At 35.4% G+C, this 17,240-nt stretch overlaps 2 protein-coding genes across 2 annotated transcripts in view; one reads left to right on the forward strand and one right to left on the reverse strand.

Annotated features, from left to right (window-relative positions):
* Nucleotides 1-836, reverse strand: part of LOC110446906 — an 11,758-nt gene extending 10,922 nt beyond the window's left edge. The window contains exon 1 of the mRNA XM_021492249.1: nucleotides 663-836. Within this exon, the coding sequence (XP_021347924.1) occupies nucleotides 663-731 (69 nt within the window). The 5' untranslated portion in view covers nucleotides 732-836. The remainder of the gene's footprint in view (nucleotides 1-662) is intronic.
* Nucleotides 827-15,383, forward strand: LOC110446907 (protein archease-like). The gene is made up of 8 exons (XM_021492250.1): nucleotides 827-930; nucleotides 2,931-2,955; nucleotides 3,638-3,648; nucleotides 4,224-4,337; nucleotides 8,384-8,466; nucleotides 11,146-11,198; nucleotides 13,002-13,038; nucleotides 15,182-15,383. The coding sequence occupies exons 1-8, from the start codon at nucleotides 879-881 to the stop codon at nucleotides 15,263-15,265; spliced, it is 459 nt and encodes a 152-aa protein (XP_021347925.1). The 5' UTR covers nucleotides 827-878; the 3' UTR covers nucleotides 15,266-15,383.
* The last annotated feature ends 1,857 nt before the right edge of the window (nucleotides 15,384-17,240 follow it).

The raw sequence follows: 17,240 nt of genomic DNA on the forward strand, positions 1-17,240 counted from the left end.
TATTTGACCAATTACAACTTATTCTATTCATATATATATTATTACGAGAAATTATACCATCTTATATTCATATTATAAGGTCAAATCCTTAGGACCTTTTGTTATCTAAGTAATTAAGATCTATACTAGAGGACCCCATTGGAAATAAGCTGCCACCCAGCTTTCATGGGATATCCTAGGTTAAAGCTTAGTCAAACAGATACATTGTAATTATAGTGCTCCAAAATTTGTGATATTAACTTTGATGTGATAAGCTAAATACTGTGATAAATCTGTGATTATTATGCAATTGAAATCTGTGATCATATGTGATATTTGTACCTGTATCTTGCTTTTACCGAATAAATATTATTATTATATTATGTACATCATGGTAAACAATGAGGCCTCAGATATAAATTGATCAATTGTACCATGCGCCTGTACATGTGTTTTGCATGAAAACAAGAAATACACCGACTGTTTTCTTATAAGATGTGATAGATACTTTTTATTTAAAGTCGGTGGGCATTTTAAAACAAATATACAGTAGGCCTACAGTAAGGTCTAGTAGAGCTTTTGACAGACATGTGGGACAAGATTCGAAAGTAATTTACCGGAAGTTAATCAACTAGCTGACGAACATTTTTGAATGGAGGGGTCAAGTTAAACATTCATTATACCTGTATCTGTGTCACATAGTTTTCGTCAATTTCTTCTTCGTCTCTGAAACCCCCGCCCGACATCGCCATTTTGAAACACGTTTGGTATCCAAGACTTGATTGGTCAATTTCCCCTGATAAATTCCAAGAGGTTCCGAAAATGGAGATATCCTAAGCGTGTTGTTGACCAGGAATGTTTTGGAATCGGGACACCTCGGAATAGATCATACAGAGAGCATGGCCGATTCATGTCACTTCAACGAGGAAATACCCGAAATTAAATATCAATGTAAGTTGAAGTGTTCAGATATATTAATTGGTATTAGCCTAGCAGTCATATCTGAAACAATGAAGAAACAGTAACGTTGGTGAAATTAGCGATTGCCGAAGTGAAAGAACAAGGTTCACAATGATCCTTGTGTCATGTCTGTTGATGGTGAAATCTTTAGAATAGAGGCCTGTACTCTTTAACAAGGGCGAATCATCGAACCTCTTCTATTGGTCTACACATAATTAGATAGATTGCAGAATTCAATTGAAATGATGTTAATATAAAAAGCACCCTGTCTCGTACTGACAAGTATTTTTTGTTATGATCTTAAAAGTTAAAGCTGGATTTTGGATTTTAAAATTTAATTCAAAACGTTTGAAATACCAGATTCAATTAAGTGCCAATGCTGACATCAATTGAGCTACATGGTATCTGGTGATCTATCAACCAAGTCCAGTTCCACATCATTCCTCTCTGTATTAGGACGAGGAATAGTGAAAAAGATAGCTCGAACCCGCGACCATTGGCTCTCAAGCCTGATGCTCTACAGCTGACGCTTGTAATTAAGGCAACACAATCAATGTACATCTTTTACACTCCCTCAATCATTACGGATTTTCCTCTGAAGATGTAAGTAACATGCCGGCAATCACCCATCCTGCCACTGACCACACTCGACATGCTGAACATTAGTGAGCGCGTCCAAGGGTTATAACTAAGCGCTGGAAAAGCTATCTTGCCAGTAATGAAGTAGTTTTCCAATTCCCTTTACATTCTTGGCTGTTACACTGTTCCCCGCCTCGGAGAAGTCTTGTCCCGAGACTTGGCCAAGGCAATCCTTGTATGTCCTCCCTGTGCATCAATGCACCTTCCCTATCCACAAGGAGTTGGCCTTACAAGGTACACTAGCTACTACCAAATGTAATGTGTGGGCAGTCATTCATCTGGCAACTGACCACACTCAATGTTGCTGAACTAGTGAGGGAATCCCAGGGTTATTCCTCATTGTACCTGCTGCCCTCATTGCATGATCGTAAGAGGCGGTTAAATTTGGGATCTTATCTTTTCTCTTCTTTCTATACAACTTTCTTCTTCCTAATGTCTCCCTTGACAATGCCTCACTTTTGGCCTTTAGTTGAGCGTTCGCTCCTGTGAGGAAGGCTTGGGGTTCTGTCCCCTGGCCGAGACATACTAGAGTCTGTTAAAATAGTCATTCCTTAGATCTGCTTAACGCTCAGGAATTTAGGAGTGGGGTGACTGGTTCGCGCATTGTCAGTATAAGGTGAATGGGTGGGGTGTCCTGCTGGGTGTCTTCAGTAGTATATTTTAGTGAGGTAGCACTATATAAAGTCGGCATCAGTTTTGCGCTATTACAAGGAGACAAACACGAACATATATCGCAGCCTCCCAAAACACACACATCTTGCACACAGGGGAGGCCGTCCTTAAATGACCATAGCTGTTGATAGGACGTTAAACAATACTAAACCGAACCAAACCATTATTCCTTATTGCTGGAACTAGCTTGCCAGTAAGAAAATATTTTCTAATTTCTCGGCTATTACAGAGACACCTTGTTTGGGTGAAAAACATAACAGGGAAGGAAAAAGCGATGGCCAGAAAGGGGTTACTGGTGATTGACCTAGTCCAATTCTGCTCAATCCTACTTCCTTCAACAAAGTCTTTGACTCCAAGTTACATGAGCCTGTATATAATTATTTGTGGGTATATTATATATTTGGCTGCTAAATGTCACATGAAAGGGGAAATATAACAGATGTGCATAGTGTTATAACATTAGACACGTATACCATTACTGGAGGTGTGTCATGTAGTATTTTCATGATACTTGCCCAAAGGCACTAGAGTTTCAAATATCTTAAGAGAATTTAATGATCATACAAGCATGCTATATGGGGCAGCATCCAGCAGCTGGGACACCATGGACAAGGAGGTGTTGATCATTTCTCTTGATTTTTCATATGATTTGATATAAGGTTATTTTCTTTACTTTCCAGATCTTGACCACACGGCAGATGTGCAGTAAGTAACAATTTCTTTATATGGAATTTAATTTCAAATGATCAAACCTGAAACAAATATAAAGAAAGAAATTGCAATGAAAAAAAAATCAAAATCATATATTTAAGGTAAAAATTTCGATTTAATATTGATTTAAATTCCATAAAAATGGTTGACCATTTTGCTTGTGGCACAGTTATGTTGGACTATGGTAGAAAGAACATTTTGATGAGATAAGATCATGTTGAGATGATCATGTTGGCAGACAATAAGTTTATGAAAGGCTTTTTTTCTGGCTGAATTGGAAAAATGTCCATGGTGTAAATTGGGAAAAATCAATGATAATTCAGCTTGGTGTGTCAATAAATTCTAACATACAACACTGTTTACCAAATGTTAACCCTTCATTGTTAATTGCTATCCAAAGAGCCAGTTTTCTAACCATCTTCACATTTCTCAACAAAATATCTAAAAGACTGAAAAATCCTGATTAATCAAAGATTATTTCATTTGATGTGTTCAAGTTTGCATTGTTGGCTGAATTTTTTTTTTGAAATTTTGAAATTTTAGAGATATGACTTAATGTGGTGAGAAAAAAACACATTATTTTCCATCAGGAATTGAGCCAAATATTTGCCACAAAATAGCCCCAAAAATGTGTTATATGCTACTTTAATAATTTGTGTTTTGTGTTGTGTTTCAGGTTATATTCATGTATCCTTTTTCTTTATGACAAGTCTGCATGGCTTTATAACATTGTGTCTTTACACTTGTCCGGCTTTTTGAATAGTAATTAGTGGGTGTGTCTGTTGTACAATATCATAGAAATAATTAACAATATTTATATTTGTGCTTTCCATAAAAGTATAACAAGAATTTTTCTTTTCACATCTATGTATATTTCAAACATTTGTATTGTCAAAAAAGTTTGAGTTAAAATTGACTAAAACTGGACAAAATGTAACGAGTAACTTAAACATGACGTACCAATACAGGTTTGGAGTTTTAGCAATAAGAGGTTTTAATTGTTTATATAGAACTAAACAGATCTTATTGGTCAAGATGTTGGCATGCTCAGGGGCTGAATTAGGCAAGTTTCACCGAGTAATTTTATTAACTGTAATGTAGTATTTTTTTCTATAGAATAATACATATGGGCCTACTGTATTTATAATATCCAGGAAAAGTATGAATTTGAAGTAAAAATATTTTGAAATCGGTTTACTATGAAGTATTTGGGTTTGTGGAAGTATGTTAAATTAGAAAATTTAAAGCTTAACCAATCTCAGGGGGAGATAACCTGACAGAAGCTTTTGAGCAGGTTGCCACGGCAATGTTTGGGTACATGACAACAGATTACGATACCGTAGAGATGACATCTGTAGAGGAAACAGAAGCAGAAGGTGAGTAGTGTTAACTATTGTCATTATCTCTGATTGTTAGTAGTGTTAACTATTGTCATTATTTCTGATAGTTAGTAGTGTTAACTATTATCATTATCTCTGATTGTTAGTAGTGTTAACTATTGTCATTATTTCTGATAGTTAGTAGTGTTAACTATTATCATTATCTCTGATAGTTAGTAGTGTTAACTATTGTTATTATCTCTGGTTGTTAGTAGTGTTAACTATTATGATTATCTCTGATTGTTAGTAGTGTTAACTATAATCATTCTATTGTCATTATCTCTGATTGTTAGTAGTATTAACTATTGTCATTATCTCTGATTGTTAGTAGTGTTAACTATTTTCATTATCTCTGGTTGTTAGTAGTGTTAACTATTGTCATTATAGTTAGTAGTGTTAACTATTGTTATTATCTCCGGTTGTTAGTAGTGTTAACTATTATGATTATCTCTGATTGTTAGTGGTGTTAACTATTGCCATTATCTCTGATTGTTAGTAGTGTTAACTATAATCATTCTATTGTCATTATCTCTGATTGTTAGTAGTATTAACTATTGTCATTAACTCTGGTTGTTAGTAGTGTTAACTATTGTCATTATAGTTAGTAGTGTTAACTATTGTTATTATCTCCGGTTGTTAGTAGTGTTAACTATTATGATTATCTCTGATTGTTAGTAGTGTTAACTATAATCATTATCTCTGATTGTTAGTAGTGTTAACTATAATCATTCTATTGTCATTATCTCTGATTGTTAGTAGTTATCTCTGGTTGTTAGTAGTGTTAACTATTATGATTATCTCTGATTGTTAGTAGTGTTAACTATTATCATTATCTCTGATTGTTAGTAGTGTTAACTATTATCATTATCTCTGATTGTTAGTGGTGTTAACTATTGCCATTATCTCTGATTGTTAGTAGTGTTAACTATAATCATTATCTCTGATTGTTAGTAGTGTTAACTATTGTCATGATTTCTGATTGGGAAAAATGTTAACTATTGTCATTGTTTATGATTGTTAGTAGTGTTAACTATTGTCATTATCTCTGGTTGTAAGTAGTGTTAACAATTGTCATTATCTCTGATTGTTAGTAGTGTTAACTATTGCCATTATCTCTGATTGTTATTATTGTTAACTATTGTCATTATCTCTGATTGTTAGTAGTTATCTCTGGTTGTTAGTAGTGTTAACTATTATGATTATCTCTGATTGTTAGTAGTGTTAACTATTATCATTATCTCTGATTGTTAGTGGTGTTAACTATTGCCATTATCTCTGATTGTTAGTAGTGTTAACTATTATCATTATCTCTGATTGTTAGTGGTGTTAACTATTGCCATTATCTCTGATTGTTAGTAGTGTTAACTATTATCATTATCTCTGATAGTTAGTAGTGTTAACTATTGTTATTATCTCCGGTTGTTAGTAGTGTTAACTATTATGATTATCTCTGATTGTTAGTAGTGTTAACTATAATCATTATCTCTGATTGTTAGTAGTGTTAACTATTTTCATTATCCCTGGTTGTTAGTAGTGTTAACTATTGTCATTATCTCGGATTGTTAGTAGTGTTAACTATTGTCATTATCTCGGATTGTTAGTAGTGTTAACTATTGTCATTATTTCTGATAGTTAGTAGTGTTAACTATTATCATTATCTCTGATTGTTAGTGGTGTTAACTATTGCCATTATCTCTGATTGTTATTAGTGTTAACTATTGTCATTATCTCTGATTGCTAGTAGTGTTAACTATTGTCATTATTTCTGATTGGGAAAAGTGTTAACTATTGTCATTATTTCTGATTGGGAAAAGTGTTAACTATTGTCATTATTTCTGATTTTTAGTAGTGTTAACTATTGTCATTATCTCTGATTGCTAGTAGTGTTAACTATTGTCATTATTTCTGATAGTTAGTAGTGTTAACTATTATCATTATCTCTGATAGTTAGTAGTGATAACTATTGTTATTATCTCTGGTTGTTAGTAGTGTTAACTATTGTCATTATTTCTGATTGGGAAAAATGTTAACTATTTTCATTATTCTGATTGGGAAAAATGTTAACTATTGTCATTGTTTCTGATTGTTAGTAGTGTTAACTATTGTCATTATTTCTGATTGGGAAAAATGTTAACTATTGTCATTATTTCTGATTGGGAAAAATGTTAACTATTGTCGTTATTTCTGATTGGGAAAAATGTTAACTATTGTCATTATTTCTGATTGGGAAAAAATAATGTTTTATTGATTTTTGGTTGAAAGAGGAAAAGTGAGCATATCGAAGATGCTTACACTAATACTGTACTTTGTTTAGTTCATTAACATTTTAATTTCATGAAAAGAGAAACATGATTATATTTACTATATCACCAGGAATTAGACTCCCATAGTCACAGTTATCTCCCTTTAGACAGGTAAAGTATTGACAAACTATTGAATACCATAGTTCTTTGTATTTCAATTTTCTTGGTTATTTTCCACTTTTAGCTCACCTGGCATGAAGTCAATATTTTACTTTAAACAACTTCTTCTTAATAACCAAAATGCCTAGGGTGATGATATTTGGCCAGAAGCAAACTGGGATGAAGGGCTACAAAGTTTGTTCAAATGAATGACCTTCACCCATATTCAAGGTCACAGGGTTCAAATATGTTAAAAACTTTAAACAACTTCTTCTGAATAACCAAAATGCCCAGGGTGATGATATTTGGGCCAGTAGCATGCTAAGATGAACGGCTTCAAAGTTTGTTCAAATGAATGACCTTCACCTATATTCAAGGTCACAGTGGTCAAATATGTTAAAAACATTAAACAACTTCTGAATAACCAAAATGCACAGGGTGATGATATTTGGTTAATAGCATGCTGGGGTAAAGGGCTTTGAACTTTGTTCAAATGAATGACTTTCACCTATATTCAAGGTCACAGGGGTCAAATATGTGAAAAACATTAAACAACCTCTCCTGAATAACCAAAATGCCCAGGATGATGATATTTGGCCAGTAGCATGCTGAGATGAAGGGCTACAAAGTTTGTTCAAATGAATGACCTTCACCCATATTCAAGGTCACAGGGGTCAAATATGTTAAAAACTTTAAACAACTTCTTCTGAATAACCAAAATGCCCTGGGTGATGATATTTAGTCAGTAGCATACTAGGATCAAGGGCTACCAAGTTTGTTTAAATGTATGACCTTGAATCATATTCAAGGTCACAAGGAGCAAATATGTTTAAAATATTTCAACAACTTGTTCTGAATAACCAAAAGGCTCAGGATGTTGATATTTAGTTAGTAGCATATGCTGGGATCAAGGACTACTATGTTTGTTAAAGTGAATGACTTTGACTTATATTCAAGGTCACAGGGGTCAAATTTGTTTAAAATCTTTAAACAACCTCTTATGAATAACCATGGGTCCCAGGATGTTTATACTTTGCAAGTTGCATCCTGAGATGAAAGGCTATACAATGTGTTCAACATAATGACTTTGTTCGACTTTCAATCACAGGGGTGAATTGTTTTAAAAAAAAATAACAGGGTCTTTTGAACGAATTTTAATCATAAATACTGATATTTTGCCTGTAGCTTTATTTTAGATCACTTTTAAGGTTACAAGTGTGAGTTTTATACCAGGTGAGCGATGCAGGCCCATTGGGCCTCTTGTTGTATTAACCGGAAAAATCATGGCAAATGCTGTCTGCTTCGCTTCGAATGAGGAAAAACTCATTATTTATGTCTTTGACATGATTTTTTTCTCATATAATCATCGATTTATGGAAAGGAATATTTATTGGACCCTTTTGACCATTTAAATGTATGTAAACACGATATACTGTTTCTTAATCCGAACTTTGAAAATGTGATCCTCAGCATCGGGAAAATCAGCTATGGGCAGTTAGAGGCTACACGGCGCCTGTCAAAAGATTTTCGCCGTGTAAAACCTCTTAACATTGTTGGAGTAATGCATGTATAAGAAACAGGAAATTGCTTTGCTTTGGCCTTGTTATGTTTTGGTAAGGGATTTCTATGTGTTGGATTCAGGCGAAGACATGCAGCAGCTCCTGTTTCACTTCCTAGACGAATGGCTGTTTGTGTTTAGTGCCGATCCGTTCTTCATACCAAGGGTATGTTGTTTACTGCAAATTATAGGGGGAGGGGAGACGAGGGAAGGAGGCCAAGGGTATGTTGTTTACTGGAAATTATAGGGGGAGGGGAGACGAGGGAAGGGGGCCAAGGGTATGTTGTTATACTGTAAATTATAGGGGGAGGGGAGACGAGGGAAGGGGGCCAAGGATATGTTGTTATACTGTAAATTATAAGGGGAGGGGAGACGAGGGAAGGGGACACAAAGGGTTTATTCTTATACTTTAAATTATAGGGGGAGGCGAGACGAGAAGGGGAGACCAAGGGTATGTTATTATACTGTAAATTAAAGGGGGAGGGAAGACGAGGAGGAGGGGACACAAAGGGTATGNTACTGTAAATTATAGGGGGAGGGGAGACGAGGGAAGGGGGCCAAGGGTATGTTGTTATACTGTAAATTATAAGGGGAGGGGAGACGAGGGAAGGAGGCCAAGGGTATGTTGTTATACTGTAAATTATAAGGGGAGGGGAGACGAGGGAAGGGGACACAAAGGGTTTATTCTTATACTTTAAATTATAGGGGGAGGGGAGACGAGAAGGGGAGACCAAGGGTATGTTATTATACTGTAAATTAAAGGGGGAGGGAAGACGAGGAGGAGGGGACACAAAGGGTATGTTCTTATACTGTAAAGTATAGGGGGAGGGAAGACAATGAGGGAAGACCAATGGTATGTTGTTATAGTGTAAATTATAGGAGAAGGGAGACAGGGAAGAGGGGAGACCAAGGATATGTTCCTATACTGTAAATTATAGGGGGAGGGGAGACGAGAAGGGGAGACCAAGGATATGTTGTTATACTGTAAATTATAGGGGAAGGGGAGACCAAGGATATCTTCTGATACTGTAAATTACAGGGAAAGGGGAGACTAGGAGGAGGGGATGTCAAGGGTATCTTCTTATACTGTAAATTACATGGGAAGGGGAGACGAGGAGGAGGGGAGACCAAGGGTATCTATGTATACTGTAAATTACAGGGGAAGGGGAGACGAGGAGGAGTGGAAACCAAGGGTATCTATGTATACTGTAAATTACAGGGGAAGGGGAGACGAGGAGGAGTGGACACCAAGGGTATCTTCTTTTACTGTAAATTACAGGGAGACACCCTGTTCTTATACTGTAAATTATAGGAGGAGTCCCGGGAGGCCAACGGTATATTTTTTGTAAATTATAGAGGGAGGGGAGACAAGGAGGAGGGGAGGCCAAGGGTATGGTCTTGTACTGTAAATTATAAGGGGAGGGGACACTAGGAGGAGGGGAGACCAGGGGAAGGGGAGACCCCCTGTTCAAAAACTGTAAATTATGATACTTTCAATAACTGGGTACTTTCTTTTATGGTTAATAGTTTGATGTTTTGAGCATATCTATGGTAAATACAGAATATAAAAAAATGGAATGATTCACAAAAGTTTTTGTTTAAGTTCAAGGGGAGATCAAACTAGCATATTCATATGGTGAATGCAATTTGGTAGACTGAACCAATGTGTCATCTGCTTAGGTAGGCAGGTGTGAATCCATCTGTCATCTGCTTAGGTAGGTACACTGTAGGTGTGAATCAATCTGTCATCTGCTTAGGTAGGTGAGGATAAATTGTATAAAATGTTTGCATTAAACTTGCTAACAAAACGTAAAAACATGTAAACAAAGGCACTAGTTGTTGAAGTGAGTCGTCAAATTGTTAGTCTATTAGTGAATTCTTTACCTATTTAGTTCCTACCATTAAAGGTACTTTTATTGAGATGCACCCCATCAGCCAGCCCTTCAGTGTGTAACTGTTAGTCTATTAGTGAATTCTTTACCTATTTAGTTCCTACCATTAAAGGTACTTTTATTGAGATGCACCCCATCAGCCAGCCCTTCAGTGTGTAACTGTTAGTCTATTAGTGAATTCTTTACCTATTTAGTTCCTACCATTAGAGGTACTTTTATTGAGATGTTCCCCCATCAGCCAGCCCTTCAGTGTGTAACTGTTAGTCTATTAGTGAAATCTCTACCTATTTACATTAGTTCCTACCATTAGAGGTACTTTTATTGAGATGCACCCCATCAGCCAGCCCTTCAGTGTGTAACTGTTAGTCTATTAGTGAAATCTCTACCTATTTACATTAGTTCCTACCATTAGAGGTACTTTTATTGAGATGCACCCCATCAGCCAGCCCTTCAGTGTGTAACTGTTAGTCTATTAGTGAAATCTCTACCTATTTACATTAGTTCCTACCATTAGAGGTACTTTTATTGAGATGCACCCCATCAGCCAGCCCTTCAGTGTGTAACTGTTAGTCTATTAGTGAAATCTCTACCTATTTACATTAGTTCCTACCATTAGAGGTACTTTTATTGAGATGCACCCCATCAGCCAGTCCTTCAGTGTGTCACGTTATCCAGGGCAAATCTTCTATACTCTATTAACAACAACTGTATACATTTTCATGAGAAAACCTATTGGGAATGTAGAACATCACATACTAAATATAGGTATTTTGCCCCATTACTTACATAGTTCGTGCCATTTTTCTGTGTGGGTCACTTTGTAAGGGGAGACTGGATTTTAGTCTTTTATATCATTTACAAATCCAGGGAAACCATTAAAGAAACCGATAATACTTGAAAATTGTTCAAAATTTTTAATTTATTTAACTGATTAATTATTTTCATTTTTGCAGAAAATAGTGATAACAGAATTTGACAGAGAAAACTTCAAAATCAAGTCGAAAGGGTATGTTTTGAAAGATACTTATACGTACATGTATAGTACTTCCCACTTAAGGAATAAGGGTCCAGTACCACTGCAAAAAATGTAACAGAAATTGGAAGCATTTTAATGACATGACAGTGGCTTTAACAAGATAAAAATGGAACAAATCAATAACACTGTTTTGAAAATAAAAATGAAATTGGTTCAGACGATAATTTCAAGCCCTGGACCTCCGATCATAAATTGGTCACTAGCTGACTGAGCTATTTGATATTAAGCGAACTGTGAAATAAAGCAGTGAACTGTGACATTAAGCAGTGAGCTGTGACATTAAGTAATGAATTGTGACATTAAGCACTGAACTGTGACATTAAGTAGTGAACTGTGAAATTAATCAGTGAACTGTGACATTTAGCAGTGAACCGTGACATTAATCAGTGAACTGTGACATTATGTAATGAACTGTGACATTAAGTAGTGAGCTGTGACATTAAGTAGTGAACTGTGACATTAAGCAGTTAACCGTGACATTAAGAAGTGAACTTTGACATTAAACAGTGAACTGTGACATTAAGTAGTGAACTGTGACATTAATCAGTGAACTGTGACATTAAGTAGTGAAATGTGACATTAAGCAGTGAACTGTGACATTAAGTAGTGAACTGTGACATTAAGCACTGAACTGTGACATTAAGTAGTGAACTGTGACATTAAGCAGTTAACCGTGACATTAAGTAGTGAACTGTGACATTAATCAGTGAACTGTGACATTAAGTAGTGAACTGTGACATTAATCAGTGAACTGTGACATTAAGTAGTGAAATGGGACATTAAGCAGTGAACTGTGGCATTAAGTAGTGAACTGTGACATTAAGCACTGAACTGTGACATTAAGTAGTGAACTGTGACATTCATCAGTGAACTGTGACATTATGCAGTGAACCGTGACATTAATCATTGAACTGTGACCTTAAGCAGTGAACTGTGACATTAATCAGTAAACTGTGACATTAAGTAGTGAACTGTGACATTAAACAGTGAACTGTGACATTAAGTAGTGAACTGTGACATTAAGCAGTGAACTGTGACATTAAGTAGTGAACTGCGACATTAAGTAGTGAACTTTGACATTAAGCAGTGAACTGTGACATTAATCAGTGAACTGTGACATTAAGTAGTGAACTGTGACACTGAGCAGTGAACTGTGACATTAAGTAGTGAACTGTGACATTAATCAGTGAACTGTGACATTAAGTAGTTAACTGTGACATTGAGCAGTGAACTGTGACATTGAGTAGTGAACTGTGACATTAATATAAATAAGCTGGGATTAAGTAGTGAACTGTGACATTAAGTAGTGAACTGTGACATTGAGCAGTGAACTGTGACATTAAGTAGTGAACTGTGACATTAAGCAGTGAACTGTGACATTAAGTATTGAACTGACATTAATCATTGAACTGTGACATTAAGAAGTGAACTGTGACATTTAGCAGTGAACTGTGACATTAATCAGTAAACTGTGACATTAAGCAGTGAGCTGTGACATTAAGCAGTGAAGTATGCTGTAACACATACATGTTAACATAATAGAAGTAACCTTTACCAGAAGTTCATTAGGAGTTGGAACAAGATACTTTCCGAAGTCTGTTACAATCAACTAGGTAGTATAACCTCAATTTAAACTGTTGACTGCAAATACTCATATTGGACATATAGATAAGCCAAATATAGAAATTCTAGATCTGTAATTCTAAATATGATATATTTTGGATATAAGTTTGAAATGAAGTGGAATGTATATTTGGTTTGGTTTAATTTTAGGTATGGTGAAGAATTTGTCATTGGAAAGCATCCCCAGGTAGATTATTTATTTACATTTATTCACATACTACTTTTAGTCATTGTTAATTCAACTCAGATAGGTGATGATTTCCTCTCCAGTGGAGGTCCATTGCATTTGGCAATAAAATAAAATGCAGAAGTCAACTATACAGTTGGAAAAAAATGCTTTTGACATTGTCACAACTAAGAAGTATTGAGTTGATATAATTGATTATTGCATTTGTGTTAGAAATTATAATACAATAAAAATGTATGTAAAAGTAAAAAAAATAATATATTGCAACATTCTTTATTGATTGAAATATAATGCAGGATTTGTTCAGACTGTAATACATCATATTATACAAGCATTAGTTGTAAATGCATACATCATCCTATAAAAATCTTAAATGTATTTCCTAGTAAATTATATACGGTTGTGATGTCTGCAATCTTACACAACCAGCACTCATATCTATTGTTTCAATTTAATGTCCATGAGATCAGGCTTTGTAGCCTTTGCCATGATCATTAAGACATGAAACGGTCCCTTTTATGTACAAATAAACTAAATCAAAAGGGAAATGAGGGCCCTTAAGTTTGCAGAATTTAGAAAACAAAGTCAACAGCTGTTATTCATAATAGTAACAGATTGTTGGAATCAATTTCGTGAAGTGAGGAAAATATTAATCAGTGAATTGGGAGAGAGAAATTACTGTTTCTAAGAAGATATCAACTAATAAACAGTAAGAATGGTAAATTAATGAACTTGAGGAAATTAAATCAATGAATTGAGGAGATATGGATTAATGAACTGGAAGATATGTATCTTAACTAAATTGTGTTACTAACTGTGAGCTAGAAAAGATGTAAATTAACGAACTTGTGGCGATGAATATAAATAAGCGGGACGATATTAGATTTGGTGAACCAGGGGGAGATGTAAATTAACGAACTTGTAGTGATGAATATAAATAAGCTGGGCGATTTTAGAATTGGTGAACCAGGGGGAGATGTAAATTAACGAACTTGTGGCGATGAATATAAATAAGCTGGACGATATTAGAATTGGTGAACCAGGGTGAGATGTAAATTAACGAAATTGTGGCGATGAATATAAATAAGCTGGACGATATTAGAATTGGTAAACCAGGGGGAAATGTAAATTAACGAACTTGTGGCGATGAATATAAATAAGCGGGACGATTTTAGAAATGGTAAACCAGGGGGAGATGTAAATTAACGAACTTGTGGCGATGAATATAAATAAGCTGGACGATATTAGAATTGGTGAACAAGTGGGAGATGTGTTTGTTCATTGGATGTAAATCAATCAGCGGAAAAACAATAAGAGAAGACTGAAGAGTCAACAAAACAACACTTTGAACTCAAAATCGATAAAACTAGAACAAGATATGAACAAGGGAAAGCTTAGCATGGAGACCATTGAACAAATATCAGAAGACCAGGTGTTCCGGAGAGTAAAGCGTCTTTTGACAACACCCGTTATATAAATCTAGGTCAAATCCAAATCTTGGTAGTGACAACAAAATTACACGGCACTCTAATGAGCACAATAAAGAACATCTACCTTCAACCAACTTAAATGTAAACTTTTTAAAGGAACTGTAAATTAAGTAAGTAGATGAGATGTTTAATATTCTTTTGTAACTAGCGCAATATTACCATACCATTGCCCCGAAATTGGTTTCTCCTGATAAGTTGACATCGTTATTGAATTACTTTTAATGTGTTGGCTACGACTTCAAACTCCGAAACAAACATACCTAGTAGGAAATGTCATACCCCGGACTGGTCTACCCTTAATACCCGCTTAATTAAGGGTTGGATTTTGTCGTCCCTTCCTAAGGCGAGATGCTCTGCTAGTTTAATGAAAACAATTGATTGACGTTACTTTTTACAATAAGCTGACATCACAATATCATTATAGTTTTGCGTATAGATTTATTTTATTTACTGAAGCAATTCCTTTTAGAAGTGGGGAAATATTTCCAACTTTTAATTGTTAGTGTAACGTAATCGCCGTGATAGTGTACGGTCATTTCCCGGTTAAAGGTGATGGGGTGTAAAGATTGGAAGTGATAAAGTTAAGTTATGACTGGATCTTAAACGAACTCTGGTAACAGAAGTCTAGAATTTGTTTATGTTTCTATTTGCAGGGAACAGAAGTGAAGGCAATAACGTATTCAAACATGCAAATTCATGAAGATAAAAATGAGATTTTTGTTATTATTGATATTTGATGTACCGGTATACAAATTAACATGAACAACATTTATGTGGTGAATCATTGTACAATAAGCATTGAATGTTTAATGATTTTTTTATTATTATTTATTTGTCCGTTTCCTAATAAAATAATTTTACATTATATGAAAATGTCTTATGGTCTTTTCCCCCAGTTTTTCTTTTTACGTACATGTAATAATCAGGAGACATGTCAGGAGCCACGTGTGGTGCAGGAATTGATTCGTTTGAAGAGAATGCTGCCACTTCTGTTTTTGACACAAACGACAGTTCTCCTTCATTGGAGTGTTTGTTAGTCGTCACATTCAATGTTCCTTTGTGCAAAGAAAAGTGAATCTATCATGCCGTCTGTTTTTTTACAGGGTTTTATGAGTTTTGTTTCGTAGTTTCCTTGTTTCGACTTGGGCTCTGTCATATTTGGATATTTATTAGATGATTGATTTTGAAGGAAAGAAGAATATACTTCTATAAGCTTTGTCTAATGTCTTCAGTATCTGCTATCCGTCCCTTCATCCATCCATCCATCCCTCCACTCCATATCCATCCCTCCATCTCTAATTATTTGTATTTAATCTCGTCTTAATTTTTTTTTTTTTTATTCGTTTACCAATCATTCCGTCCATTTGTTATCACTCGTCTATTATGATTGAATCCGTCAAAAACCAATCGTCTGATACCTTTGACATAGTTGACTGCTAGATATTATTCCATATTCATATGAAGTCTTGCATTTAAAAAAAACACCGCCATAGAGCTGGGTTGATAGAAGCAAGTACAACCATGTATCAGATGGTGAAGAAACAACACGTCTTCTAGAATTGTATACGAAGCTGCATGTCTTCCGGTTACGAACCTATAGTGCTAAAAGCTTCAAGGCATCCAACCAGTGTTGCAAGTACCCGCTGACCAGCTAGTGCTCCATCGGTAGTATAGTATTTACACTCCATCGGTAGTATAGTATTTACAGTACGTCACTGCCGTCCATCTCCAACGTTTCTCCTTCACTTTGTTTTCTATAAGACGAGACTCTGAGACTTGACTGGTTTGATGTTTATGTGTGCCCGGGTAGTCCTCTGTGATTTTTAAGGTTTCTAAGCGTCCATTGTTCTCCAACAACTGTTTTTGTTTTCATCATCAAATCATCCATGAAGACTGCTGTCGGTGATTGTCTGGTGTCTGCCTCCATTGGATCATTGATTAGGTTCACTGTAGTTCCGAAAAGAATAAGATATTGTGTACCCGGTAACTAAACCAACTACCAGTCCTTGCCAACCAGTAGTGTTCCGATGGTAACGCGCATGCTTTCATTTTCATTACTTCCTTGATGGTCTAGATTTGTTCGTTAGTTGTTTTACCACACACTCTCTGACACTCCAGAACTGTCCCATCCTTGGCTGAGGTGTCCATGTAGTCTTTCTTGGTACTTATTTGGAGTAAGATGAGTATTGTGGTCCTTTCTACATTTAAGATTGGTATTATTCGGAACTAACAGATTGTCAAGAAATTCTCTTTATTTTTTAAGGAACCCTAAATCATCTACCGCAGCTTTCTGCCATTATTCGCGCTTCTGAACTACTCGACTGTCGTAACCTTTTCAGTACCACGGGCAGCTCTTGTAAATCCGCCTTGGTACCGACCCTACCTACCAGGTTTTGTTCTCTCCTTAATAATCCAATATGTAAAACTTCTGGAGAATGTATTTCACGTTCAGATAAAAAAACCGGTTGGTCTTTACAAAACATTAAGCTAAAGCTGCTTTTTTTCAATTTATAAGCTACAACATTTTCTTACTATAGTTAGTTAACACAGTAAACAAGTTGCTCTCTATAGCCTCTTTTTGACAACTGAAAATTGACGAAAACAAATCTACCGAACCCAAATTCCGATACAAGCGATGCAACTTATATGACTACAAAATCAAACTTTAATCTATGCTATGTACACTACAGAGTAGGAAGGGAATCTATGGTA

This window comes from Mizuhopecten yessoensis, unplaced genomic scaffold, assembly GCF_002113885.1.
Source record: "Mizuhopecten yessoensis strain PY_sf001 unplaced genomic scaffold, ASM211388v2 scaffold3049, whole genome shotgun sequence".
NCBI classification, from domain to species: domain Eukaryota; kingdom Metazoa; phylum Mollusca; class Bivalvia; order Pectinida; family Pectinidae; genus Mizuhopecten; species Mizuhopecten yessoensis.

Bases quoted from the DNA above. Each gene is read 5' to 3' on its own strand.
- LOC110446907 (XM_021492250.1), top strand. From the start codon at position 879: ATGGCCGATTCATGTCACTTCAACGAGGAAATACCCGAAATTAAATAT. The intron at 4,338-8,383 runs GTGAGTAGTGTT...TGTTGGATTCAG, and splicing joins AGAGGAAACAGAAGCAGAAG to GCGAAGACATGCAGCAGCTC. The intron at 8,467-11,145 runs GTATGTTGTTTA...TCATTTTTGCAG, and splicing joins ATCCGTTCTTCATACCAAGG to AAAATAGTGATAACAGAATT.